Genomic DNA, 13,535 nt, shown 5'->3' with positions numbered 1-13,535 from the left:
AGTCACACTTTCATAAATATGGGAACATCAAGAATCTTTGATGTGTGGATGATACTATATCATCTGTAGAGGACGAAGGAGGCTGGATATATTATTTTTTAAAATCAAATGGGAGGGATAACGTAAACATGGGGCAACAAACAAAATGTGAAAACAGCTGAAGCCATGGCAGTGAACTTTGGTACTGGTCGTTAATAAATAAAAGTTGCTGTGAACTTTTACTTCTTGGGATCAGGGATCATCAGTGAGGGATCTCGCAAACAAGACACGCACTGGAGGCGAGTGTTTGGCATTACTACGACAGTATGTGGAAAAGGTCCAAAGAGAAGTGGGAATTTGTTCTCTTGTTTGCATAACTCATATAAAGGCAGAATGACAATAAAGCTGACTTTGACTTTGACTTGAAGATGCGCTGATGCAGCTGCAGCTGGTAGCGTATTTTGGTAGTACAGTGGTATTTACTGCCTTTGGATCTCAAAGTTGCAGGTTTGATCCCCACATCTGGCTGTAGGACCCTTGATCAAGATACTTACCCTAAAATTGCACTGAACACTGATGTATGGATGAGTGAGCCAGTGTGAGTAGTGTATCTAGCAGTGTAAGTCACCTTGGTGAATAAGGTGCATGGGCTGATAACACTACATAGAGATCACTGGAAGTTGCTTTGGAGAAAAGTGTCTGCTAAGTAAATGTAATAACTGTAACCTTAACATTGTAAGTCACCTTGGAGGAAAGTGTCAGCTAAATGAAGCTATGAAGACTAGACTTGTTGAAGCAATGGTAAATGTAGGCGGAAACAAACAATGGATTTGAGCTACGGTGCACAGACAGCCAGGAACACAAACACATGGAACAAATAATTCTAGAAATTCCATTGTAAGCACAAATGATGAAGATTTGGATTACCATGCTGTAGACAAATGATGCAAAAATGGGATTCGCTTAAGAGATGCAAACTGAAACGTTTGAGGGATGAGAAGACAAGATAAAACCAAATGGATGGACTCAATCACAATGACGATGGACAAACCCCGTTCAGCACGGAAGACACAAGTAGAGGACAGAACTTCCTGGAGGCACTCTACTCATGCAGTCACTGCAAGTCAACATCACTTTGATGGCACCTACAACAAGTTGAAGTTCAGAGGAGAAAATGACCTGAAAGAGAGATACACTGAGAAAGACCGGCCTATAACTTGTCCAATTTGACGTTCTTCAAGACGTTGGAAGACTCTCTGAAGGAAGGCTTTCAGATGCTCGTCTCTCCAATTCTCTCCAAAGGTTAAGGGGCTTTTGTGTTGCCCTTGTGCTTTAGGCACATTGACCATCTTGTTTGTTTTGTTGGTATGGAAAACAAATAAAACATCATATCAAAGTTATACATGAACTCTGGCCCTGTGGCCTCCCCACTGGTATGTATAGCGCTGACTACAAGAGTTTTCTGGTACTTTCCACCACTAAGGGGAACTCTTTGATGACTTACTTTCATGTTTCCTTTGTTAACTTAAAGTCTGTCATACCACAGCACTCAAAACCACAGCTACTGAGTCTGCAGGCACTGGAGCAGAACCTCTGGCCAAATTTGCATAAGGCCATGGGGGTACTTTTAAAAAAGGACTATTTTTCACACACAGATGGAACAGCAAGCATCTGAGAGATGATCAGATCTCTCTCTTTAGCAGGACGGAACAGTGATTTCATGATGTTCCTAGACTCACAATGTAGCACGCACATATGTTGCACAAATTATTTTTACTGCAGTGGAGTCATTTTTTGTCAGTTTTTGGCAGAGTAAGCCATGCTTTTTAATGCGATGTGGAAAGGAATTATCATTATTTTTTATTATTATAAAGGAAATACAAATCATGTAATAATTTCTCAAAAACAATGATTTGAGTTAAAAAATAAAAAGAAATATCAAAAACTACAGACCAATTTACCTTCTTTCATATTTCTATAAATGTTTTAATTAAATAATTTAATTTAATTCAAATAACCCTGAACAAAAGTTGCCCAAGTAAGGTTTCTAGACATAGGCCACATCCAACTCATAATGACTAACCCTAACCTTAACCCTAACCCAACTCATACCACAACTAACCAAAGGATGCAGAGAAAACCAGCAACTTCTCAGTTTTCTATTTCTTGATTAAAAAGAATGTTCAGCATGATATAACAAAATGCACTAATACAAGCTTCGAGAAAGACAGTAGAACAGACTATGCGTTAATTACACACACACTTTCTGAACTGCTTGTCCCATACGGGGTCGCGGGGAACCGGAGCCTAATGCATTAATTAATATAATAAAAGTATCTACACACCCAATCAGACTTTCCCCCAGTGCCTAACAATTGATTTAAACAGGGGAGCATAAAAATTTACATACAGATGTTACTGAAAAGGCCCTAAGCCAACTTGATTTAGTGGGTGGCATTAGCATAGGTGGGAAAACCCTAACCATATTGCTTTTAGTTGATCATCTGATGATCCAGTCCTGATTTCTGCCAACCTATTAGATTTAGAAACCAATTTAAATAAAATTAGACCGTTAAAAAATAAAACATGTATGGACTTCTCCGCATAATAACATAAATGAAAAAGTGGATGAATACGTTTATCTGCGTCAATTACTTAAAATGAATAATGATATGATTAAAGAAACTGGCAGAAGAAAAAAGAGCAGCTTAGAAGCTGTTCGATGAAGTTGAAAGTACAATAACAGACAAGAGAGCAGATATCAAAACCTTAGAGCCGTTCTGCACATCAGCCACATCCTCAGTGTTTTCCCCTATGCCTGTGAAACATGGAACACCATGTTAGTCATGGAGAAAAGCCTTCAGTCCGGAAAAGCGGTAGTAAAAATTTTGCAACATAAAGTAAAGCAAACCACATTAGGCAGTGAAAAATTAAGAGAAAAAAACAGGAATCATCACTGTAGTAAGGGGGCACGGTGGTGCAGCGGGTTTGGCTGGGTTGCACTCTCTGGCGAGTCTGGGGTTCAAGTCCCACTTAGGATACCTTGTGACGGACTGGTGTCCCTTCCTGGGTGTGTCTCCTCTCACTCTAGCCTTGCACCTTGTGTTTCCAGGTTAGGCTCCGGCTCGCCGCGACCCTGCTTGGGATGAGTGGCTTCAGCCAGTGTGTGTGTGTGTGTGGATGTAGTAGAAACACTATGTGACAGTAAAAAGAGACGGGCAGGTCACAGCAAGAACGAAAGGCAGTCAGAGTCACTGACTGGCATTTGAGGCACATCAGAAAAAGGCCAGGAGGGAAGACCAACCGTTCAACGCTTTGGGAAGAAAATGTAGAAGGATGGCTCAAGACTGGGAACCATGGCGTCTTGGAGAAAGTCCACCAAGGAGTCGAGCATTGCTGTTATTAATCTAACAACAGTGCTTTAGAAGAACGGGGCAAACTTCATCAAAAATAACTTACCAAGCAGTTATTTTTTTTTTTTTAAATGTTAAATTACTCAAACCAAATCACCTTTTTCCAACTCCAATCATGAAGTCAGCTATTGAATTTGAGAAGTAAACTCATGTTAAAATAAATGGAAGTGCATGATAAACAGGAGCGACGTGTTCATCCTGCCCAGTGATTCATGTATCTCTCGGCAGTAATGGAAGTAACGTACTGAGCAAAGCTCCGGTTTCATGCGCTGCGACTGGACAGCTAATAAAGGAAGTTAGTGGGTGTGAAAAAAAAAAAACAAAAAAAAACAAGCAAATTACATGTTGAGTTAGTTCCTGATCCTGCACTCATTGACACAGAGGTCAGGCAAAGTACAGAGCGCAGAACCAGCCAGTGCGGCAGCAAACATCACCCAGGTAAGGATCCCTATAGAGAAGCCATGCCATGCTGTCTATTATATCAATATAGTTATTACAGTGGAAAGAAACTCTGCACATTGAACCAATTTATTGATAAATAATATTAGTGTCCTGTGTTGCAATGTGTATTTGTCATTTAATTAGTCCCAATAACAGTTGTCAATAGTAAGTAATTCATCCATAGCAATTCTCTCATATACACTACTTGGTAAAATAAATAAAAAATAAAAACTCCCAATATGGGAAAAAACGTAGTTTTGTAGTTATAACGTTTGCAGGAATTTGGTCCTAACCACTCTCATTTTTTCTTTCAAGCTTCTGTTCTCTATGGTTGATGGAGTTTGAACATTTACTTTTTTTTAGTAACCTTGTGCTGTTCTTAATTCTACAATAGATACGTTTTCCACCGTCTACAATTGACTACTATTACAAAGAAGTGTTTCTTTATTGCGATTTAATGATGTTTTACTGAATATGTAAATGCGGTAGTGGCCTTGAAATACGAAATTTATAGTTCTACACATGTAACAGCAGCATATTGTAAATCCAATTTGCTGAAAAAATTGCTAAAAAAAAAAAGAAAAGAAAGCATTGCAGTGATGCTTTTGGGATTTACACTGAGCAATGAAAATTTCTCTGTGCTATTTTAACTCCAGGGGGGCACAGTGGGTTGGAGCGGGTCTTGCTCTCCGCTGGGTCTGGGGTTCGAGTCCCGCTTGGGGTGCTTTGCAATGGACTGGCGTCCTATCCTGGGTGTGTCCCCTCCAGCCTTATGCCCTGTTTTGCTCGGTTTGGCTCCGGCTCCCCGCGACCCTGTATGGGACAAGCAGTTCAGACTGTGTGTGTGTGTGTGTGTGTGTGTGTGTGTGTGTGTGTTAACACCATTATCCTGTGGCCACTTTCACTTCAGCCTCATCACTGTATCGCTCACTTCACCTTGTACACACTATATTTAAAAAACGATGATAAAGTCAAATTCCATGCACCGTTGCAGCCTTACAAGTTGTAGATGGACCACGTTTTCAGTCCATACTGTGGAATGTGCTTTCGTCAGAACGCATCACAGAAATGCTGACAGCATTAGGAGTTGAGCCACCCTTCCATCTTTTGCAAGTGCTCTGTTTTTCTGTGGAACCATAGGTTATTACCTCTGCTTTGGCTGGGTGCGCACAGAGCGTGGGTAAAGTTCCTGTTTTGCGCCTGGCAGAGAGTACCCAAAAAAAGTGTCTCAAGGGAAAAATACGGTACACATTTGAAAATATTCACTTCTCCCTTTTTATTGGGCTTTTGTCCAAATAGAATACACCGTATTCACTTCTCTGCATTCAGATAACATGACATTTTGATGTACATTTTTTATTCCCACATAAAAGGAACGATTTCAGCATTAAATCCATTCAGATTTGATATAAACCCTTTTTGCACTTTACAGCACAGTTATGTTCGCATAATATATTACACTGTTTCGATGGAAAGCAGAAGCTCACTTCTAAATGGCGCTTGGAAAAAGATGGCATTAAAAAGCAGAGATCAATTAAAATACAGAGGGTCTGAGGCTATGAAAATGTTTAGAGTACATTTAGAAATGCCTGTCTACCTATGCTCTTATTGGTGTCTGTGAAATACACATATTTATTCATTCATATTCACTCTCTGAGTGACCAACCATTTGTACAACAGGGCGTTTTTTTTTTGGTAAATTTAGCTAAGTATGTGACTCAAAGGTGCTACAGCATTTGCAACCCCCAGAGCCGAAGGTGGCAGCTCTGACCGCTGTGCTACCTGCTGCCCCATGAAATACCGCTGCGAAAGGAAGTAGTCTTAAATTTAAAGTAACATTTAAATAGGACTAGAAAAAAGCAGGTGGAAATGTAATTGTGAAGCCTCTGCTCCTGACTGTTGCTGGCAACACCTCTGAAACACACACACACACACACACACATTTTCAGAACCGCTTGTCCCATACGGGGTCACGGGGAACCGGAGCCTACCCGGCAACACAGGGCATAAGGCCGGAGGGGGAAGGGGACACACCCAGGACAGGACGCCAGTCCGCCGCAAGGCACCCCAAGCGGGACTTGAACCCCAGACCCACCGGAGAGCAGGACTGCGGTCCAACCCACTGCACCACCGCACCCCCTCACCTCTGAAACATTTAACTCATTTTATCCCTGGTGTTTCAGGTCGCGTCCGAAAGCAAGAAAGGTAAGATGGGCAAAGACGGCAATGATTCCTCGGAAAACTTCACATCCTTGGAGCCTTTGGAGTACAGGATAGCCGGTCTTGTGTTCTACAGCATCATCCTCGTCATCGGCACTGTGGTCAACGCCACCGCACTATGGGTGTTCTGCCTGAGCACCAAGAAGAAGACCTCCACTTCCATCTACATGATCAACGTGGCCGTCGTAGACCTCATAGTCATCGTCTTCCTGCCATTGCGTTTGGTGTATTACGCACAGAACTACTGGCCCTTTGGGGACATCCTGTGCCGGGTCAGTGCCGCCCTGAGCGTCTTCTACCCATCGATGGCGCTGTGGCTCTTTGCGCTGATCAGCCTTGACCGCTTTGTGGCTTTGATGCAGCCGTGGCATGCTATTGAACTGAAGAACGTGCACAAGGCCCTACTGTCTTGTGCGGGCTTATGGATCATGGTGCTGGGGGTGAGCGCGCCACTCCTCCTGACCAGTGACAACCTAGACAAGGCGTCCAACCTCACCACCTGTGCAAAATTGCGCAATGCCATCTACCTGAAGCTGGACAACTCGATCAATTTCGTGAGGCTCCTGTTCTTCTTCATGGTACCGGTCTGCATCATGATCGGCTGTTACACCAGCATCCTTAGCAGCATAGCGTGTGGCCGCTCCCTGAAGTTCAAAGGCAAGGTGAAGAAGGTGTCCATCAGGATCATCGTGGCAATAATGGTACAGGTGCTTGTGTGCTTTGTGCCCTTCCACATTTGCTTCATCATCCAGGTGCTGGAACTGGCTGGGGACAGCCACAGAGCCTGGGCCGTCGCCTCCAGCCTCCTGTTGAACCTCAGCACAGTGCTCGACATGGCTCTCTACTACATTGTATCCCAGCAGTTCAAGGAACGAGTCATCAGCGTCATCCTGTACAGGAACTACCTGCGCAGCAGGCGCAGGAAGGTCTGTCAGATAGAATACATTCCCTCAGCCGACACTAAGAACACTGCTCCCGGTGGCCAAAGAGCCCATGTAGAACACTTGCACTGAAACAGTCACTTTGTGAGAGTAATGAGCATTTCTACCGGACAGAAGTGACAAAATCACTGCTAGGTCGTCGACTGTAAGTGGATGGAATTGTAGCAAAAAACTCACCTCCTGTTGGTATGATGTCCGACCGTGAGAAACGTGCACGGAGGAGAGGCCGACATCCTGACTTTGGCCATTCTGGGTGGGACTAAGCCAATCGGCAGCATGATGCAGCCATGTGAAGTTAAATTATTGAGCAAAAAGTGCAAAGAACCCTGTACTTTAACTTTGTTTTTTTGTAGCTCTTTCGTATATACAGTATACATATATATTTTTGGACACCCTTTGATGATGACATTGACAGGATGCAACATCCTTAGTTTAAAACTAAGCATACTAACTTTTTCCTTTTCATGCATATTGAATAAGTTAGTTGGTTATTCATATAATTGTGTGTGTGTGTGTGTGTGTGTGTGTTATCTGAGATGAATATAGATTTTGTGAAGGCAAAAAAAAAAGCATGATCTCTTTCTTCTTCCTAAACTAAATGAAATGAATTTTTTAAGAAAGAAATTCACATCATCATATGGAGCGTGTTTGGTCTGGTTTACTGTTTACAGCGACCCGCAGGAGAGTATTAAATAACGATGTTAGCGTATGTGTCCGGCATACTTACCTTACCGGTTATTTCCCGCTCCAGAGGATGGCAGTATGTGCTCAGAGATCCAGGATTTGTTCGCCCACAACGTTTTCCGCACCAATTCACCCAGAGGTTCCCATACGCCGTTAGTTTGGATTTTGCGATAAAGTTCTCAGGCATTCGCTGTATTTTTATTTAACCCGCTAGTGCCCGAAGGTGTATGTCTAAGGTGGCTGTCATAGTGTCTTTGGGGCCCCTGCTTCCCTGCAAGGAGCCCAGTGCGGAAGTGAGGGCACCGGGAAAGTACAGCGCCGCTCAGAGCGCACGGGACCGAGCGAAAGGGCCACGAGACGGGAGAGCTGCATATCCGCTGTTTCGCGACGACGAGCTGCAATGGATCAATGACCTTTTTGCAGCACACACTCATAACTGGAGGCTACTCCTTCACTTCCTGTTACTATTATAGCACCGAAGTACATAACTCTGAATTGCCCTGTGAAAGTACCCTGGTGTATTAATGGGCAAATCATTTTTAGTATCGTCGCCGTTGTCTACCAAACATTGCAAACCGTGCCTTGGAGAAAGGCCCCAGCTAAGAGAGTACACATAAATGTAATAATAATAATGATAATACAAAAAGGTTCAAGCATTATCCTACTCTTTAGTGACAGACAGAATAACTGGCTAATGTAGTGGTAGGGGGTCAATTTTTCTGAACACATTTAAAGTATTCACATATGTGTATTATTACTTGTTTTCAATACAATAGTAGAATATTTACTTGTTGTAATCATCACATACTGTATGACCGACTTATTGTGAGCAGTTTAACCCCCTGTCCAGTCCAGTCACACGCATCCACCTCACCATGATTTGCTTTGTATTAAGTCACAATTTTACACACTCTGGAAATAGGAAATAAAACTCACAGCTGATACAATACAATAGAATATTTTACCCAAGTTCTCCTGATTCTGCCCAAATCGATAACCAATACTCAATTTATCTGGAGTTGACAGCAATTCAAACTGACCGCGTAACATCTTATAGGTGCCTGGAAGATGTTTTTCTGACAACATCGTCTATTCCTTCGTAATGTCGAAAACAAGAAATGGAAAATGGTGCATTTTTATAAGGCAGCTGTGATTGAATCTATTAAAATAGCCATTCCCGTCACGAGAGACAAAACAAATAATCGTGTAGCTGTCTTGATAATTTTAGATATTCATATCGAGTGCTTCTGGTGCGCAGGAATAAATGGAGGCGCCAGGGCCTTTCATCTACGGCGCTTCTAAAGCGCGGACAACCAGCTGAAGCCGCGAGAACGGCACGGCCGACATTAAAGGCAGCGAAGTTAAGACACAGTTTCTCCGTCTACTTCTTATGCTGAAAACAAAGCAGCTTTTGTGTACAAGGACCATCTGTTTGTTATTTGATATGTGCAAGTGTGTGCCGTAATGACTTGGTGAATCACTGGGCGCGAAGGAACACGAGGCCTCTCGACGAGCTGCCACTTTCAAAGCTAATCGCATAATTGGATGGAATAGTCGGTGACAAATGAAGACGCAGAGGCGCAGCCAGCTGTGGAGCGAAAACGCAATCGTTGAGAAATCATATCATTCTAAGCGTCTGAGAAAAGCTTAATAGAGTCTTCTTGTTGGCACAGGAACAGTATAACTAATGGCTGGGGATGCATTAATTATATTTCTATTTAAGCGTTGCTTTGTGTGTTTCCTAAATGCATTACGCGAGCTCGCCTTTGCGTGACGTTCTGTTCTTCGGCCCCACGTAAAGTCCCGCGACTCTCGGCGTTCAAGGTAAAATGACGGACGTTTCGGGAGGCATCGAGGATCAGCTCGACGCACGTCCAGCAGCAGAAACGACTGCGCTATGCTATGGTGCAGGAAACAGTGCTCACTGCAAGCCCTGCAGTCCAAGCTGCATCCTATATTTAAACAAGAGAAAACCTCATTTAAACCCCATCACATGGCCTCTCCCAAGCAGCGTTAATGGTGCGATTGTCACATATTTTTCTAGCGCGTAGGAATGACGTATATTGTATTTTAATGCGGCGGGGGAAACAGCTGGCAGAAAACTCTCATCTTAAAGCTTTCATTGAGATGGAGAAATAATTAAAATTCTAAGGGGAAAAGGAAGAGGAAAGAACAGCAGTCATATCCATTTCTGTTCTAAATACAGCTGAGTACTTGCAGCTCCATTCATTAATGATCCCATGGCACCTATTACAAAGACTTACTATTATTTACTGGCTCAGCAGACAGTTATGCAGGGCAACATGTTTACTGCATAGTCTAGTTTGCAAATGTCTATTGTGTTGCACTGAAATTTGCTGGATTTTACAAGCACCAGATGTGACATACTGTACAATAAAGTTTAATTAGTAGGGAAAACTATGAACTACAGCTGCTAATTGCTACACAAATAGGCTTCTTCTCACTCAAACCATTAAAGTCACAAAGTCTTAAGCATAATGGACAGAAAAAGTAAAACTCAGGAAAGCGTATCATTCCAATTGCAGCCGAAGCTGTTTTCGGTGGATTCGCCGTTGCCATATCACACTGAGACGATTGCCGTTCCATTAGCGAGAATAAATAATGTATAGCTTTTTGCCAACCGCACCCGGTTAAGCGCTTGGAAACCGTAGGATTCCTCTCGTCAGGTCTTCGATAGGTTTGTACAGGATGTGACAGGACCGTCCTCGGTGACAGAACACGGTGGAGGTGGGATGTTTCGCACAGTGAGCACTGAGGGTTCGCGCCACACTCGCACGTTTAATATTTAATTTGCGCTTGCATTTGCGCCCCCGTGCTTCATTTGTCATCGCGACCCTCGTACCTCAAACAAATGATCTGCTCTATCACATCGCTGAGCTTAGGCAGTGAAGGGATGGTACAAGGCTGAGGGAAAATGATTAGCACCCGGGAACATTTCTTGGACAACCGGTAGTGAGGCGCACCGCTAGGTGCAAGGAAGGTTTGGGGACCGAGTCTAAAGCCGTGCTCGTCGATGCGATAATAATGATGCTAATTAAAGATTCTGCTGCCTGTTTGGTTCCAAAAGCAAGAAGGAAACAAGTACTGCTGTACATTCAGAAGAGAAATTTAGCCGCAAATTATTACGTAGTCATTCAGCTGACAGTTTTCTCCAGTTTTAGCATCGGATACCAAGCTACCCCTTATTCGGGTGGGTAGTCTTTACTGCATCAGTTCGGGGTAAACGCCCCGCTCGAGCATACTATAGCAAGAGGGGGGATTCAAAGAGGGGTCTCCTGAGTTCGGGGTCACGGCTCTAAACACTAGGCCACCCGCTGCCCCACGAATGTGGTCCCCCGCCGTGTCTCATTCCTAAATTATTGGGAAAGGGTGAGGTAGTTTAATACAAAATTAGCCATATTTATTTACAAGATAAACAACAAAACAAATAGCATCCTTAGAAAATGCCTGGATGTCTTTGTTTTGCTAATTGACACACTTGTGTAGCGAACATGGAAATAAAGATGTCTGCGCGGCCTTGTTTCCCGCTGTTTGCTTTCTCCATTAAAAGCGCTGTAGAGGCAAGCGAACAGATGGCTGCCGGCCTGCTCCGCGCCGCGTCCCCTCGCAACTGGCACGCATCCTCCTCGTCCATTAATCTTCCGCACGACTCCAGTAGCACAACTACATTAACCACTCAGGAGAGAAGGAAAGCAGCCAACGCAGCTGCCGGGAGCCAGAGCCGTAAGCATCAACGCGCGAACAGCCGGCCATTGCTCACAGCGCTGCTGCGAGAGAAAATCATTTAGCCTTGAACATGACCCAATAAAAGCCGTACCCTTAGCGGGGAAACGGGCAGCGCTTGTCAGGGCCGTTTCCACAACAAGTGAAGTGTGAGCTTTTAGGTACAGATTTAAAATTCACTCTGCATCAGTTTTAGGCCCTTATTCAGGCTAATAAAAAAAAAAAAAAGAAGCATATCTGGAAATGCAGGACTGGCGTTTGTGCTTTAAGCTGATAAATTAACTTTGAGTTCAAAAGACTCTACTACCATGACAGACTTCATTCCCTGAGTACCCATTAAAATGTACATGAAATTACACATCAGCACAATGTCAAGGCAGGGTTTACGCCTCTTGAAATGTGACAGACAAATATATTTAAAAAGCACACACACTAAACACGCGTGCCTCACGCAATGTCTGCAACCGCTCGTCCCGGCGAATCGGAGCCTAAATCGGCGACACGGGGCGCAAGGCTGGAGGGACGCACTTCGGACGAGACGCCGGTCTGCCCCAAGGCACCCCGAGCAGGACCCGAACCCCGAACCCACCACGCAACAGGCCCCGGCCAAACCGGCTGCGCCACCGCACCCCCCCCACGGGTGTACCTTTACAGCAAAATACACCCAAACGTAAAATAGACTGAGAAGCGCATTGAAGCCCGAACTCCTGAACCACTCTCGACATTCACGAGGGTACAAACACGTCTGTTTCGGATCCGCTTCCCTCCTGGTCTCGCATCTCCACGAACAACTTGCGTGACATCATCTGTCCGCAACACCTTTTGTATTTCCTATCAGACTCTACTAGCAATGTGTGACACTTGCACATGTATGCTAAGCGAGGAAAAACTGCGACATTAAGCCAGAATAACTGTGCTGTGACGATCATGTGTCGGTACCTGAAACTCTTTGCCGTTTAATAAAAATCGCTTTACCCTGAATCGTGTCATTTCGGAGAAAAGCATCAGCCAAACGAATAGGCGTAACGATAAAGCGGTTGTGTAGTACCGAGGAGTCGGAGCCTTCTGCTGAATGGCAGAACACAGCGCAAAAAAGCACAGAACACTCCTACACGAGGCTAAAGCTGCTTGGGCTGGAGTGAATGAAGTGGCACTGCTGCTGTGGCGGAAGCGACGGTAACCCTCCAAACCGCGGTAACATGAGCTCCATTTTCGACAGTGCTCTTCTCTTGCACAAAAGGGAAACCTGCAGAGGACCTTCACACCGCAGCCATGGAGGTCGTACATGAGGCGAGTTCTCCGCACGCCCATGCTGGGCCGAAAATCTGTTGCCTTAGACAGCAAAGGAGGAAAAGCAATAAGGTCAGGCGCCCTGGTGAATTTCTGAGAAGTAAAAACGCAGTGACAAATATTTCCATCATACAGCTTGGCTTGTCCCTCTCGTTGTGAAACCACAGCAGTCAGGTGACGCAAAGGACAAAGTGATTCCGCTTTCTCGGGATACAAAACTCGGCGATTTGGAGTTAAACTAGGTTCTTGCCCTAGAAAATCTGCAATTGGAAAGCAATTTGTTCTGGGTATAATATTGGTCCTGAAGCTGGGTTAATGACTGGTCTGCTTTTTCCCTCAGAGCAGCCACTCCTCCTCCTTCGCTCATCACGTCCAAAACAAGAACGGTACCAACATGTGGGACACTCTTGTTCGCCGTGGAAGTCCTGCTGACTCCGAACTAGGCAGTTGTGACGGACAGCGGTATACCGGACATGCGGAGGCATCTCAATATATGAATACAACGATTATATGATTTCACAGTACAAAGAAATGTTGCCGTGGACGAACTGGGATATTTCGTTGTTACTAAATCGGCTGCGTAATTAATTTTCCTGGGGCCTCGGGAAGTGTAGTAGTTAAAGATGTTGTCTTTGGACTGGGAGGTGACAGGTCTGAATCCTACCTCCTGCAGCAGTATTCTGGAGCAAGGTACCTACCCTGAATTGCCCCAGTAAAAAATATTAGATGTAACAGCAATGCTCCTTGGCAAAGGTAGTTTTGCAGTAAAGTGAGAGAGGGACTATGGTATTCCACCAGCTCTACAATTTCAGAGAGAAGTATC

General features: G+C 44.2%; 2 protein-coding genes across 2 annotated transcripts in view; one reads left to right on the top strand and one right to left on the bottom strand.

The window, feature by feature from the left end:
- Positions 1 to 13,535, bottom strand: part of LOC108920466 (dachshund homolog 1-like) — a 107,900-nt gene that overhangs the window by 4,804 nt on the left and 89,561 nt on the right. The window lies entirely within an intron of this gene.
- Positions 3,738 to 7,446, top strand: LOC108920552 (N-arachidonyl glycine receptor-like). The gene is made up of 2 exons (XM_018729378.2): positions 3,738 to 3,830; positions 6,017 to 7,446. The coding sequence occupies exon 2, from the start codon at positions 6,044 to 6,046 to the stop codon at positions 7,064 to 7,066; it is 1,023 nt and encodes a 340-aa protein (XP_018584894.1). The 5' UTR covers positions 3,738 to 3,830; positions 6,017 to 6,043; the 3' UTR covers positions 7,067 to 7,446.

This window comes from Scleropages formosus, chromosome 14 (assembly GCF_900964775.1).
Source record: "Scleropages formosus chromosome 14, fSclFor1.1, whole genome shotgun sequence".
Classification (NCBI taxonomy): Eukaryota; Metazoa; Chordata; class Actinopteri; order Osteoglossiformes; family Osteoglossidae; genus Scleropages; species Scleropages formosus.
Note: the sequence above shows the minus strand (reverse complement) of the source record. Positions and strands in the feature narration are given on the sequence as shown.